General features: G+C 34.1%; 1 protein-coding gene across 1 annotated transcript in view; it reads left to right on the forward strand.

Annotated features, from left to right (window-relative positions):
* Positions 1 to 16,247, forward strand: part of LOC105508112 (serine/threonine-protein kinase TNNI3K) — a 305,390-nt gene that overhangs the window by 17,250 nt on the left and 271,893 nt on the right. The window contains exon 5 of the mRNA XM_011936921.1: positions 15,384 to 15,494. Coding sequence (XP_011792311.1) covers positions 15,384 to 15,494 — 111 coding nt within the window. The remainder of the gene's footprint in view (positions 1 to 15,383; positions 15,495 to 16,247) is intronic.

Raw genomic sequence — 16,247 nt, forward strand, 5'->3', positions numbered from 1 at the left:
CTTGAGCCACCGCACCCGGCCTCCTTTCATTTTCATAATAGTGTCATTTGAGGAGTAAGTTTTCTGCATTTTTTAACTTATGACTGTAGTGATTACAATACACTTATAAATTCTCAACATTTGACAGTCCACTCCCTGTGAATATTGATATACTTCACTTAAAATATAAGAACCTTCCATTAGTATAGTTTCATTTTATCTTCATTCTTTGTGCCATTGTTGCCATATACACTGCATCTATACATGATAAGAACCTAAATATATTATTAGAATTTTTGTGTTAAACATTTATATCTTTTAAATAAATTAACAAGAGAGAAAATATGCTTTTCAGAAGTTTGATTATAATAATCCTACATATGGGTTTCTCTGTTTAAAGCTCTTTAAGATTCATTGAGTTTTTACACCTGTAAGTTTATGGTTTCATCAAATTCAGAAATTTTGACCATTAGTTTTTCAAATACATTTGTTAGATTGTTTGATAATTTTCCACATATCACTGTCTGCTTTTTTTCTTCCATCTTCTTTCTTTCTGTTCTCCAAATTAGATTATTTCTACTTATTTGAATTCAAGTTCACAGACCACTTCTCTGCTATCTCCCATCTGATAATCCACCAGTGAATTATTCATTTTGATTATTTACTTCTCTGTTCTAGGCTTTTTATTTATTAAGATTAATTAAAATATAATTTCAATTTCTCTGCTATAATGACACATCTGTTATTTCATTTTTCCATATTTTCCTTCAAGTTTTTGAACCTATTATTAGTGACTACTTTAAATGTCCAATCTGCTGTTTTCAACATCTGAATTAGCTCAGTATTTGTTTCTCTTTCATCTTGACTACAGAGCACATTTTTCTGTTTCTTCATATATCAATTAATTTTTATCAAAAGTTAGAGATTATGTATTATGTGTTATAGGAAATCTTTATCATGTCATCTTCCTTTAAAGAATGTTGAGGTTTTTTTATGTTTGTTTGTTTTTGTTTCATTTTTGGTAGGCAGTTGCATTTCTGGTGGATATATTTCAATCAAATCAGTCTTGATTTGATATTTTGTTAGGCTGAATCTATTTCAGTTTGAACTTAGCCTCTTGGCATACCTCTTTCTTGGGGGGCGGGAGGAGACGGAATCTTGCTCTGTCACCCAGGCTGGAGTGCAGTGGTGCAATCTCGGCTCACTGCAAGCTCCGCCTCCCGGGTTCACGCCATTCTCCTGCCTCAGTCTCCCGAGTAGCTGAGACTACAGGCGCCCGCCACCACGCCCGTCTAATTTTTTGTATTTTTAGTGGAGACGGGGTTTCACTGTGTTAGCCAGGATGGCCTCGATCTCCTGACCTCGTGATCCGCCCTCCTCGACCTGCCAAAGTGCTGGGATTACAGGCGTGAGCCACGGCACCCAGCTGCCTCTTGGCATACTCTTATTCTAGCATGTGGTTCACACTCCTGGACATGGTGCTTACTCCTACAGTATGGTTTTTTGGTATGTCACCTGAATTCTCAAGCCTTAGGGAGAGACTCAGTAAAGTCTCTTCATTCAACTGACAGGAGTTCCAAAATCCCCCAGTACTGCATGACCTCCAGTATCACCACCATTCACCTTTTAGCCATAAATCAGGTGATCTTTTCTAGATCTTCCAGAGTCTTTCTCCGTGCTTATGCAGCCCAGCTCAAGGATTCATGATGGATGTCCATGCAGATTTCTGCAGTGTCCTCTTTGTGCAGCTGCTGCTTCTCAGTTTCCCTGCTCCACAAATACAGCCACTTCATAATATCAGAACTCTCATTTACACTCTTAACTCAGTGAGACTTCCTATTGTGCTTTGTGGCAGAAAAGTATTTCAGCAGAAAACCATGGAATCACACAATATCCCATGATTGCCATGGGACATTTCATATGATAAAGGCAGATATTGAATGGTAATGGTCATTTATCCCATCCTATAGATTTCTTACAAGATCTAATTCCAATCATTCAGAAACAGAACTCATTTTGTATATGTGTTACAAAGGGGAAGGACCTGAATGGGGGAAAAAATCAAAGGACCCGAATGGGGGAAAAAACATGGGAAAAGTATTTCAGCAGAAAACCATGGAATCACACAATATCCCATGATTGCCATGATTGCCATGGGATATTGTGTGACAGCTCTTTGCTCATGTTCTTCAGTGCTTGAGAACAGTTACTTCATATATTTTGTTCCATTTTGTAGATTTTATTTGCAAATAGAGAAAGTCTATATAAGTTGTTCTGTCATGCCCATATCTACTTTTGCATTGCTTCCAAAATGATCTGAATGAAACAAAAATCTATGATATCAGTGCTCACTTTAACACTTAATATTGTCATTCATTGCCTATATATTGACATTCAAACTCCTAAATAAGAGACTCAAGATTCCTTAATTTATAACTTTTCTGGAATCACTTTCCATACTCTTTTCCTGTAGTTTCTGCCTGTTCAACCCTAATGGTTTTCAGTGTAATGTGCATGAGAATCATATAGTAACTATATGTTTAAAATGAATATTTCCCTTTCTACTTTACTCGCATTTAACTTGGTACATCTAGGGTATTCTAGGAATCTAAATTTTTAACAAACAACCTAGGAATTTTGATGTAAGCAATCTAACTCTACATATTGAGGATTACTGTTCAAGCGTGGCAACTCAAATTATGGTCATATGATCAGTAGCATCCATCTCAACTAAAAGATTTCAGAAATGCTGCTCTCATTTCCTATCCAGCCATATTCAACCAGTACTATTCAGGGTTTCTAGAGAAACTTAACCAATAGGATTGGCGGATCTATCTATCTATCTATCTATCTATCTATCTATCTATCTATCTAGAGACATATTTATTATAGGAACTAGCTCACACTATTATGAAGCTCAAAAGTCCCACGATCTTCCATCTGTAAGCTGGAGAATCAGGAAAGCTGTTAGTATGATTTGGTCCATGTCCAAAGACTTGAGAACCAGGGGAGCCTATGGTGTAAATCCTAGTCTGAGTCTAAAGGCCCCAGAACAAGGATCAGTGATGTCTGAGGGCAGAATATGGATGTCTCAGCTCAAATATAAACAAATTCACCTTCCCTCTATCTTATAGTTCTATTCAGGCCTTCCAAAGATTAGATGATGTCCACCCATATTGGTGAGGGTGATCTTCTTTACTCAGTCTACTAATGAAAATGCTGGCAGGGCATGGAGCCTCATGCCTGTAATCCCATCACTTTGGGAGGCTGAGGCAGGTGGATCATTTGAGCTCAGGAGTTTGAAACTAACAGGGTGAAATCCTGTCTCTACTAAAAATGCAAAAATTAGCCTGGTGTGGTGGTGCATGCCTATAGTCCCAGCTACTTGGGAGGCTAAGGTGGGAGAATCATTTGAAGCCGGGAGGTGGAGGTTGCAGTGAGCCAAGATTGTGCCACTGCACTCCAGCTCAGCAATAGAGCAAGACCCTGTCTCAAAAACAAACAAATAAAAAAACTAATGCCTTCTGGAAATACCCTCACAGACACCCAGAAATAATGTTTTACTAGCTATCTAGGCATCCCTTAACCCAGTCAAGTTGACACCTAAAATTAAGCATCACAACCAGAATGTATATGTTTTTAGAAATCCCAGCTGATGTATTTGTAGACTAAAGTTTGAAGATCACCATTTTAGATAACTCCATTCTTTAGGCCAAACAGTTCTACACATCTTTATTTTCGTTCTTATAATTTCATCTGCTTAAATATTTTTTAATTTCTTTTCCTGGTACAAAATTATTGCTTATTTAAAACCAAGATAAATTGAGTTTTCTTGAACTCGCAGACAGATATTATTGCACTCTCTGTTGGGTTTCAATTATTAAGTTTACATTATATTTTATTATAGCACTTATAATTATTTATTTGTATATTTCAAATGTTGGTCTGTGAACTTTGGACACTGGGACTGAGTCTTTTTCTTTGATTCCTCAGTATATGGGGCCTGTAAAGGAATCTTAAGAAATATTTGGAAATTAATGAGTGTCCAAACATTAGAGGAAACAATACTTGACATCTATTGATATTATATAGCTTAAGAAAGACTGTCAGCTTAGAAGCTAGACTACTTCTGTTCATATCTCAGTTATGAGACTTGCTAATTATGCATATTTAGGCAAATTGAGTTTTCCTTCTGCTCCTCAATTTTCTAACCTCTAAAATGAAGCAGATGGAATTATCTATTTTATTGTGTAGTTTAGAGTTTTAAGGAAACAAATCATATGCAGTACTTAGCAAAATACCTAGCATATAGTAAATACTAATAAAAATTAACCATTATTGTTGTTGAACTCTAACTTCGACATTTATTGGAAACTAACATGTTTTTCATTTTGCATAGAAAAATTAAAAGAAATGGATTGGATTTTCTGGATTATTACCTTCTAAAGAGATGAAAAAGGGTAATCCTAACTATATCAAAGAAATGGTGTCTATATTAGATCAATGGACTCCAAACATCTTTTATCATGTACTCTATAAAATTAGCACCCCCAAACGCATACATGTGTTCATAAATTATATACATTAACAAAAAAATTAGTTAATAGCTTAAGACAAAATCTACTCTTTGGAAAACAATCAGTGTTAAAGTTTGTAGCTATACATTTATATTTCAAATAGCCTTTCTGATAATATAAAATATTTTGATAAGTTTATTACTAATATGATTAGATTAGAACATTGATTTATATGGAGCTCAGATTGGTAGAAAAAAGTACCAGCTTTTTCTTTGCTGCTTCTTACCTTAGTAATATATATGGTGTATATTTTCTTCACAGGACTCTCTTAAAGATATCTGCCAATTTTGTCTATTGAGTTAAAGTGTCTATTCAGTTAAAATTTGATATTAAAATTTATAAACCCACTTACTTTGGCTCACATAAGCTATGACACATCCCCAATAACTAAAAATTAAAAAAAAAAGTGAAAGAGAGGCAGCTCTCAGTCCTTTCCTATGTAGAATTTTAAGTATTTATATATTATACTTGGGTACTATATGTGACACATGACTAGCTGATATATGAACTGAAACCGCCAGTGTAAATTTACATGCTAAACATGAATGAAACTTCATTCATCTTTATACATAAATGTATATAAGTAGATTTTCTAATTCTTTTTGTACCTAATGAATTTTATTACAAGATTCCTGTCACATTGATAATCCCTCTATAGGGCATACTTCTTTAGGTGGTATCTAAATTGTATTCCTAAAATGAAACACAAGACTTTGGGGAAAAAAGTGAGACCTCTGAGATAGTTTAGAAGATCTTAATTGAGAAAGCTAATGAACAAAATCCTATTAGCCCATCTAATTTAGCCTTACATGTAACTCTCATTCAATACGCAGACAAGTCACTTAATGAAATTTCTTTCATGAGAAAGAAGTAGCATTTTGATTCATTAACTTTTTTTAACATTTCATATGATAAAGGCAGATATTGAATGGTAATGGTCATTTATCCCATCCTATATATTTCTTACAAGATCTAATTCCAATCATTCAGAAACAGAACTCATTTTATGTATGTGTTACAAAGGGGAAGGACCCGAATGGGGGAAAAAATCAAACTAAACCTATGTTGCCTGGCTTACCAGACCTAAATATTTTTTGTTACATAACTGTGCCCATCAGAAAACTCTGTGTTTTCTATCGGTGGCGATCCATAGCCTGAATCATTGTATTAATATCTTTTATCTTGACTTTTTTATTCCTCCTTAGCACATATATTTGATTGCTAAGTTGAAATTTTGTTTTCAACTATCCTGAAACTAAGACCCTAAGTAAGTGTTTCATAGTTTCTAAATGCTATCGATTTAGACCAAGGTTCCACAGCCTTGGCACTACTGACAGTTTATATTGGGTAATTCTTTGCTGTGGAAGGCTGTCCTGTGCATTATAAAAATGTTTAGCAGCATCCCTGTCCTCTGTTCTCTAGATGACAGCAGCCACTTCCCTCATGCCAATTGTGAGTACCAATAATATCTCCAGATATCACCCCTGAGAGGCAAAAATCACTCCCAGTTGAGAACCACTGATTTAGAAGACAGATTACAATGTTTATTAACTTAAATGGATTTTTTAAATCTAAGTTACTTTTTCATTTGAGCAAATAAAGGTTCCTGATTAAAGATTGCATTTTCCCTAAACAGGAATTTGACAAGACAGTAATGAGAAGAAGTACTTTGAAGAAAAAAAAAAAAAAAAAACGCAAAAAAGAAAAAAAGAATCCCACTTTTTTGCATATTTAACTAAATTCTCCAGTTAATGAAGACTTTTAAACACTTTAATAGTAGATTTTCACTTAAGAAACTAGAGAAAATTTTTACTCATAAATTAGAGCAATCATTAAGATAGCTTGTTTATATGCACATTTCCTTTTAGTAATGAAATATTTCATAGTCTCTTTCTAAATGAACATATTCTCAATAAAATCTTTATAGGATCCTAGCTGAAGATGGTAATTTGTAATTTTTGCTTCAATTCTTATACCAGACAGTAGTATTTCCTGGAAAACCTTCCCCGATCCCTCCCAAGTGTGGGTTAGGTATTGCTGCATTGTACTCTCTTAGCACACGTACTTATTATTCTGTGTATGCTACTGTATATTATTACTTAGCTAAACCTTTATATTTTCCTCTATATTAGGGGTCATAATCCTACATATTTTTAAGGATGACATAAGTAAATGAAAGTGTTGGATAATACAGCAGACAATGATAAATGGGAACTTAAACTCAAGACTGAATATTTTTGATACGAGAGAGTGGCAAAGACTGTGGTAACGTAGAAAACATATGCCTCATGTAAAGGGAAGGGTCACTCTTCAGCTTCGGTTAATCATTGTCATGTAAAAATGTAGACTCATTATTTCCCTAAATTTCAGAGAATCATAAATGATGTGAAGTTTCCTAATATTTAAATGTTGGCCATTAATGCAGATTTTTAGTTATAAATATTCTACAGGCTAAGCCATATATATTTCCATTCGTCTTGTAGCCTGTTTGTAATCTCTGATAGTAATTATGAGCATCTTCAAGGCAGAGATCAGATCCAAGTTGCTTATCATCTTATTCTGAGTGCTTAGGACAACCCTTTATGTACACACATTAATAAATCAATGTTTTATAAGTGAAGAATGAAGTTATAGTTCTATGGTAACTGGGGAGAAGAAAAGTATTTCAAGGGAGGTAGAATCAGGTTGACAATGGGCAAAATAGTGTCCTATTTGGGCCACTAGAATAGGAAATTGTCAGATATCTCTTTAAGGGATATTTTAGTAAATTCTGGGGAGAAGAGGATATAAAACTGGGGTTGAAAATAAATCGAGTTAGGGAAATAGAGGCTATAAACATTAATTGCTCTTCCAAAAAGTATAAGATTGGGCAATATTTGAGGAATGGCCAGATCAGGAAGGTTACTGAAACAGCATTATCCTATCTTTTTAAACTCTTTCTCCTTGTATAAACATAAAAGTTCAGAGTTTGTTTAAATATTATTTTTAAACTTTAAAATATATATTACGTTATAGCTAAAAACAAATTTTAAAAATTAGAATATTCATTATGCCTTTTCAAGTAGCATGTATTTACTTCCCCCACCCCACTGCAATAGCTAGAGATTCTTATCATCCTCTTCCTGTTAAATCATCACTATATTATTAAATGAGAGATGATTTAAGGATGTTCAAGGGCCAATTGGAAGCATGCTGCAGGGAGAAAGGCATTATGGAAAATGAGAAAATAGAAGAAGGAGGGTTGGCAGAGGTGAGGGTAAAAAATTGGTCTAAAGCAAGAGTACAGATACTCAATCTAAGAGTGTGTTACTTCTCTCTTTTTCTTTTTTTTCCCAAACTTTCAAGCAAAGTCAAGTGTTTCCACCACACTGAAACTCTTAAAAACTGATATCTTTTGTGAAAATAAATCCAAAATTATTTCAACAAGAGACGTATAGGTATGAACCTTTGTGAGTGAGCAGTTATTTTCATACTGATTAATGGATACTTTCACTGGGGATGTGTATGATGCATGAGGCAGCTCTAGTCCATTAAATTTTAATGCCTGGAACTAAGTTCATTTCATACTGAAGCCCTGAATAGTTCCTTGTCCTAAAGGAAAACTTAATAATATTCTTCAACGCCTCCAAAATTGCTTTTTTAAAAAACTTTTTTCCTTAAAAAACACATAAACTTTAACAATTGCTATGCTGATGAAGAAAAAATATACTTAGAGAAACATATTTTAAAAACATTTATTTATATGTCCCTATTTTATATCCAGAAACTTAGTTTTCTTTCCAAACTAAGTTCAGCTCCTTCTTGGAGTTTGTTATGACACTTCAGAGAATATTAAAGGTGAATAAGATATTACAGAAAAGAATTTGGTCCAACTCTGTAACTCTACAGGTAAAGAAATGTAAGTATTTTATGACTAAACATTTCTTGGGACAGAGTGGGCTAAGTCATAAGGTGAATATTCTCACAGAGGTAGGCCAATCTTGGGGGTGATACATTTAATATGAATATAAGCTTACACCTGTAAGTATCTTGAGTTTATAAGCATTTGCACATACATTTATGTCATTTGATGTTTACTACAAACTTGTAAGATAAGTAAGGTAGGTATTATATTTCTTTTTATACAAATGAGAAATATAAAGTCAAGGCTTATCCACAAAAGACAAATTATTAGTAGTTGAAGGATAATGTGGGGAGGGGGAAATAACATGTTGTATTAAGAAAAGCATAATATTAAAAATCAGAAGACCTGATTTCAAATCCCAGTTCAGCCTCAATTTAAAGTTACATTAAAGAAACACATTTTATGCTATGGAATGTTAATTGGGTTCTCTAAAAAGTGGTCTCTGAAAAGAATATAGGAGTACAAGAGATTTATTTAAAGGTGACACCTGTGAAAGGAAAAGGAAGGAAACAGAATTGGTTGTGGGGTGCTGTCAGATCCCAATACAGATCTGCTAAAATCTCTGCCAGCCCATTGAGGAGCTCCAGAGGAAAAATTGCCTATGAAAGGAGTGCCACACGGGGTAAAAATGTTGAGTCCCTTCTTTTACCACCACCTTACTCAGTCATTGACTGGGAGTAAGGGCCACCCTGAGAAGAGACTGACCACAGCTCTAATGCTGCAGTGGATCTTGAAATAACAGAAAGCTGCCAGCAAACCACCATCCTGCCACACTCTTCATAAAGAGAGGTCTCAGTGGCATATCTATTTCTGCCACACGTGAGGAAATGCTCATGATTCTACAATATATGAAAAAAGGAAATTACCTATATGGAGAATTAGATCAATAGTGTACATAATAACAATTATTATGTGTCAAGCATTGTACTAAACGCATTACAACACTATCTGATTTAATCCTCACAACAATGCTATGAGAATGATACAATTGTATCTTCATTTTACAGACAAAAACTTGACAGCTCAAAAGGTTAAGAAACATGTCACAAATGCAGGAAGTGCCCATCAATATGGAAACACGAGTTTGCTTTGCTGGGGTAGCTTGTGCTCCATCTAGTTGCACAAACATACATACATAGGACAGACAATGGAAGGGAAAGGTACACACATAAATAATAGTGATTATGTGGTAGTACTGTGGGTTATTGAATTATTTATTCATTTTCTTTGTTTTTTACATTTTCTTCTCAGAGGTATTCTGGTTGTCTGTTGAGGCATAACAAATTATCCCAAACTTGGTCCTCTAACGAAACTATTTTCTTATTCTTACGGATTCTTAGTTCAAAAATTCAGACAGGATTCTGTGTGGATGGCTTGATTCTGTTCCACAGTGTTCAGAGCCTCACCTGAGAAAATGTGAATGAATGGGTTTATTCATCAGCTGGTAGACTGGAATTCTCTGGAGGCTTAACACACTGACTGGGATAACTGGAAGGCTGAACTTAGCTAGAACAGTTGATTGGAGAGCCTTCATGAGCGATGTACCTTCTCCATGTGGACTGCATTTTTCTTATACCATGGCTGACACAGGTTAGTCAGATTTGTTACATGGTAGATCAGGGCTCGCAAAGTGTGTTTTTCAGCAAACAGGAAGGAAGCCGTGTGGTCTTCTATGCCCTAGCCTTAGAAAAGAAACACTCTGCTCCACGCTGTTGGTCACAATCCACCCAGGTTCAAGGGGAAGGGACACTGAAAGCAAATATCTGTGGGTAGAGTATAGATGAATGCTCATAAAACCACCAGAAAGTATATTTTGTCCATAATGAGAAGAAAGTACATTTTTATACATCAGTTTATTTTCTATATTGAAATAGAGTTGAAAATTTTTTTTGTTAATAAATACATTTTAAAAATGAATGTGATATGGTAGTAGAGGATTTGAGCTCTGTGATACAGTGGTCGCTTATCTTGACTTTATCCGTAGCAATAATCACAGAGCTAACAACAAAGCAGGATATTAAGTAAGCGTTGTTTTAGAGTTTTATGGGTAGTACAGAGTTGCATTTACTACCATTACAACATGTTTTTATCCATTTACATACATTTTGGGAGATCTATTCTCCCTCAAATTCTATTTCTCAAGGATATAGCTGGAGTGCTTTTTTGTCTAAGCCTCGTTCTTCCGCACATGGATTTTCTTCTGTTTAAAAATAATAAATATGATACACACAAATACTCAAAGAGCTTATCTATCTCACACTTATAGGATGCTTCTGTGTGTCACATTGAATAATAATGCTTTAAATTTAGCTAGAGAGTACATAAAGGAAACTTGCCAGTTCCCACAAGACTCTTCTCTAAGCAAGTCTTAATAGACATTCTTTTAAAAACATTGCCATTAGATGTTTGTTATATATGGTAAACTGCAAGCAATAAATGAGATCAAAGTTAGAGTATTCGAAATGTGCCCAGTATTTGCATTTTACAGGAAATTTTTTTCCAGGAAGTGTACCATATTGCTGACTCTTAAAATTATTCCATTAGGACAAAATATTCCTGTAGAGTAACAGGCTTATCAGTTAAATACAACAAAAGTATGTCCTCTCAAGTTTTTTTCCTTGAGACTGGATCAGGAAAACCACTATGGAAATTCAGAAGTGAAGTACTGACTTTGGAGTCCAACAGATCTGGGTTTGCATCTACCTTTAACACTTACAAACTAACGTTCAGTTAGCACTTTAAATTCTTTGAGCCTGAGTGACACCGGCTATAAAATAGGGTTAATAATTATTTTCTCTCATAAGTAAATTGTGAAGCTTAAGTGAGAGGATATATATAGAACACTTTTCATGGAACTTGACTCATAGTAAGCAATTTATATGCAGCAATTACTGATTTATGTTTATTATCTTTAGCATAGCTGCATAAGATAAAAGTTTTATTTTGGTAGTATTCAGTTAAAAAGTATTTAGACCAATTAGAGGTCAATCGTGAGAAATCCAACCAAGATATGAAAGGATAAATTATTACTCTTAACTTTTGACCTTACCATTTGCCCTTCTGAAGGAATCTTAATATACTTTAAAAAAATTCCACAAATATTGACTGAATAAGGAGAAAATACAAAGATACTTGAGGAAAGGATAAATGTGTGTTTACTAAAACTGCCTAACAGATAAATGTTTCACATGCTCTGTGATTTATATAACATTTATTTTAATTAAGCCTAGTACAGCACTTGGCATAAAATAGACATTCATTAATAAATATTTGTTGAATAAAACAGTATCCCTCTTTCTACTGATTTATACAAGTTATTTATGTATTAAATATGTAAACCATTTGTCAGTTTTATTTGTTGTGAATATTTCTCCAACTCATCACTTGCCTTATTGTGTTTTTAACACTTTAATTTGCTCAAATCTATCATATTTTCTCTCTATTTTAAAATATAACTTCATGCTTAAAAAGATCTTCCCTACTACTCTGCATTTAAATTTACGACCCTCTGCAGGGAAAATGTTTTAAGGCAGTGTTTTTCCTATTTATCTCAAGACTACTCGTGCCTTTATCCTTCACTAAGGTTATTGGTAAAGTGAGAGTTAACTCCTGTGAACTGTTTTCTCTGGAGGAGGAATTCTCAGTTTCTGGCAGCCTATCCACGGCTAAACTAGTAGACTTTTCTCATTTCCAGTACTGGTACAGCCTTTTTCCATGTTTTATTCCTTTGTTTGTTTCAGTGCCTAACTCATGAAGCAGAGGGAGTGGAGTTAGAAGGAGGAGGTAAAGGGAAAGGGGAAAGAGAAGCTAAGTGATGAAATCAAATCAATATTTTATTTGGAAGGTACCATTCATTGAGATTATACTGAGCCGCAGACTCCCATGTCCAGTAATAACGAATTGTATTGAGTATTGTGGTGCCAGGTACCTTTTAATTGCTTCACAAGTATTATCAGAACAATTTTAAGGTGGATATAATTACTCTTTTCTTTTTATATAATCGAGAAAATTTGCAAAGAGGGGCGACAGAACTGCTCCAGTTCACATAGTCATTGTCAGAGCTGAAATTCTAATTAGGGAGGCTAATTCTATGACCTGCATCTTAACCCTGCATTATATGCAGCTCAAATTTAACATGTGAAAATGAAACATTTTACTTCTGCCTCAAAATCTGCTTCTTCCTGGTTCTTCCCTATCTCTCTCTCATTTTATTTCCCTATTACTTATTGCACTTGGAAAAAAATCCAAATACCCCATACCATGGCCTAGAAGGTTCTGCAAGATTATACATCTTTGACCTCATCTTGAAAACTTCTTTTCATTTGTTTAACCGTTCACTCAACGTTGGTCTTGTTGCTGGTCTTCAAACACAACAAACTTATATCTGTCTTAAACTTTTGCACTATTTTTCATATTTTAATGCTTATCCTTGAAACTGTGACTTTCTGCCATTTACCATTTATCTAAAAGGTCACCTCTGCAGTGAAGCTTTCCCTGATTAACCGGTTTAAAATAGCCATCTAATCATTTGTCTGTTTTTATCTCATAGCAGTTGATACTTTAAGCTACTGTATAGCAATTTCTTATTTGTTTACTTTTTGTCTCTTCATTCACATAAATATAATAAAATATAAGCTCTGTGAGAGCAGGGATTTCACTATCTTTACTCACTGCAGTGTCACCACTGCTCAGAAAAGAGTTTGATACACCAGATATGCTCAATAAATACTCGTTTGGCATATAAAGGGTGTATTGAAGAGAGAAATGCATGATCAAAACTGGACGTAGGAAAATGTATCTAATAATATGAAGGATGGACTGCAGTGAGAAAAAGTATTAGTCGAGGAGACTAGTTAGGAAGCTGCATAATATGGAGGATGATGCTAGAAATAAGGAGAAGAAATGTGAGAAGTATAAGTCAGTTAAAACCAGTAGAATTCTGAAACTGAGCTGAAGGGACTCTAGGTCCCTTGGAATAAAAAAGTGCCATTCATATAAGTAAGGAATGTTAGATGACAAGTCAGCCTGGGAAAATTGTAAATGATAATTACAAGAACAATTTTGAATTTTGCATTTGAGATGCCATTAATAGGCAAAATATATGGGACTCAGACTTAGCAGAGAAGTCAGGACCAAAGCTGCATTTATCAGATTGTGTAAGAATTACCAAAGTGGGATTTAGGAATGGGAAAGGAGCTTAGGGCTAAATTTCCAAATATACACTTTTAGAAGACAGTCAGAAACAAAGAATAGGCAACAAAAAGGAATCAAAGAATGTATAGTTTTAGGAAAGCAAAGGAGACAAGAATTTTGAGAAGAGAGAGATGATCTAATCATAGAGAGAATGACTGCAAAGACACTGGTTTTGATAAATAGTTTACCTTTAGAAATTGAGGAATTGATTTCAGGAGACTGGTGAGGTCCTTAATGCCTCAGGTGGAAGAAACAATCATGGTGACTTCTGGTAATACAATGCAAAGAGAAGCAGGAAATAATCTGCCTTAGTGAGGAGTAGTGTGAGAAAAGCAAGATTCAATGTAGAATAAGTATGATGAACTCATTTGAGATTTATGTGGAACTTGGGTATACCTACCTAAAGATTACTAAAGAAATGAGATCAGAACTGTCAACAGATTCAATATCTTTTTTCAGAAGGTTGGAATATGAAGGCAAGAATAGAGATAAAATTAGCTTAGCTTCAGTGGAAAAAAACCTTTTTTTTTTTTTATAACGGAGAAAACATAAGTTTATAGTTCAAGCATATAGAGCCAATGCAAGAAGAAAGGTTGAAGATGCAATATTTATTTCACTTTCTTGAGAAAGCAAGTAGAAAAGGGAGAAGATTTGGAAACTATAACATTAATTTTACTATTTGTAGCTCTTTACCAAAGGTTTTTCATTTTTTAGAACTTCTTGTAGGCCTTTATGTAGGTGTGACAGCATTAAAAAATCAAACTTTGTCTTTTAATGGTAAAGTTTTCTTAACAAACAGTATTTGATATTATATGTATGTAAGTCATAAATGCACTGGCCTGTCTTATGACTTTACCTTATTGCTACTTGGTGTGTTGATAGACCAAACATTATTGAAGTTGTGGTTTAAATTCCTACTTTGAGGCTTAAACATGGAAATCTTTGTATTATAAAGATTATATACAAAACAAAATTACAATATTGAATTACAAAATAAAAAGTCAATGAATGTTAATTGCTATTAATATTATAAATATTATTTCATGTATTTCCAAAGGCAGAAATACAATACAAATAATATTACAAAAAAGTAAGAATAATTGTTGCACAAATTTTTCACATTTAGAGGCTCAAATAATGGTTCTAACATATTCACTGGTAAAACGAGTCAAGAAAGATATTATGAATTAATTGTTCATAGATTTAATAATATTATGTATTAGATAAGAAGAAATTACTGAACTATCATGAAACAGCCTACTGGGCTGCATGCACTTTGTTCAGTACTTGGTTCATGCTCTCTTCTTAGATGGCATATTTCATCCTCATCTCTAAAAGAAAATAAATAAACCTTTAAACTGTTTCTGTAAATTCCTGACCTCACTGGGAGTTAATTCTAGTTGCTGGAAAAGCATATTCATTGGAGTAACCTACATGTAAAACTGAGTCTGTGGTTGCAAGAGTCTCACCATAGGTAATGTTCTTTCTGTCTTTCTTATTCAAGTGGTAGAGGATTGATTAGAACTGAACACCTCTGTCATTTGGTCCTACATTTCCACCATCTGAGAACTATTCCCTGGTATCTAAGGTGCTCTTATGCTAGAAATCACACTTAAGTTTCCTTTAAGCACCCGAACTGGCTGATAGGCAGAAAATCAATACGTCTAGTTGCACAGTTTTTGAACTTGTTATTAGCAGAAAAGTAACACTAAAGATATGTTTCCTTACAGGATAATGCAGAATTGATCACTTCTCTGCTTCACAGTGGAGCTGATATACAGCAGGTTGGATATGGTGGCCTCACTGCCCTCCATATTGCTACAATAGCTGGCCACCCAGAGGTAAATCACGCCTTTAGCACCTGTGAAAACAAAGATTATTTACTTTTTGGGTTCTTGTTCTTAACTGTTTTCAAATACTGTCTTTGAGACTCTACAGGTTGGTTTATTTTTTAGCTATTGAACACATTCATTTCTTACTGGGGTAAAATTTCGCTGTATAAATGAGCTTTGGCTAGTCAATTCAGTCAATTTTCTAACAGTGTATTCAATAATCAGTTAACATAACAATGACATAGCTAGATATACAGAGGCTTTATAGCAGCTCAGTTTCCACAATGTGCTATGTTAACCTTGGGAAAGTTACTGAATCTCATGACCTCCCTCTTTTCTTCACTTATAAAATAGGAATATTAGTAAGCCTATTATAATGATTAAATTAGATAATTTATGTAAATCACTTTATCGTTTGCTTAATGCAGAGTAAGGACAAAATGAAAAATCATTCACTCGTTTATCTACTTATGTATTACTTGAATGAATATTTATTCATCACCTATTATGCACCAGATACTGTTCTAGGTGCTGGGATGACAGTAGCAAGAAAGTCAGGCGAAATTTTCATTTTGTAGAATTTAGCTGTAAAGAATAAAATAGACAATAAAGACAAGAAAATATTATATAATTTTAATTAGTAGTAAGTACTATAAAAATAATAAAGTGAGGTAAAATGAAAACAACGAGAAAAGGGGGCAGTATTTAAAATAAGCTATACAGAAAAGGCCTCTGAAAGGAGGTGATATAGGAAAATAGATT

Source organism: Colobus angolensis, unplaced genomic scaffold (assembly GCF_000951035.1).
Source record: "Colobus angolensis palliatus isolate OR3802 unplaced genomic scaffold, Cang.pa_1.0 Scaffold158, whole genome shotgun sequence".
Classification (NCBI taxonomy): Eukaryota; Metazoa; Chordata; class Mammalia; order Primates; family Cercopithecidae; genus Colobus; species Colobus angolensis.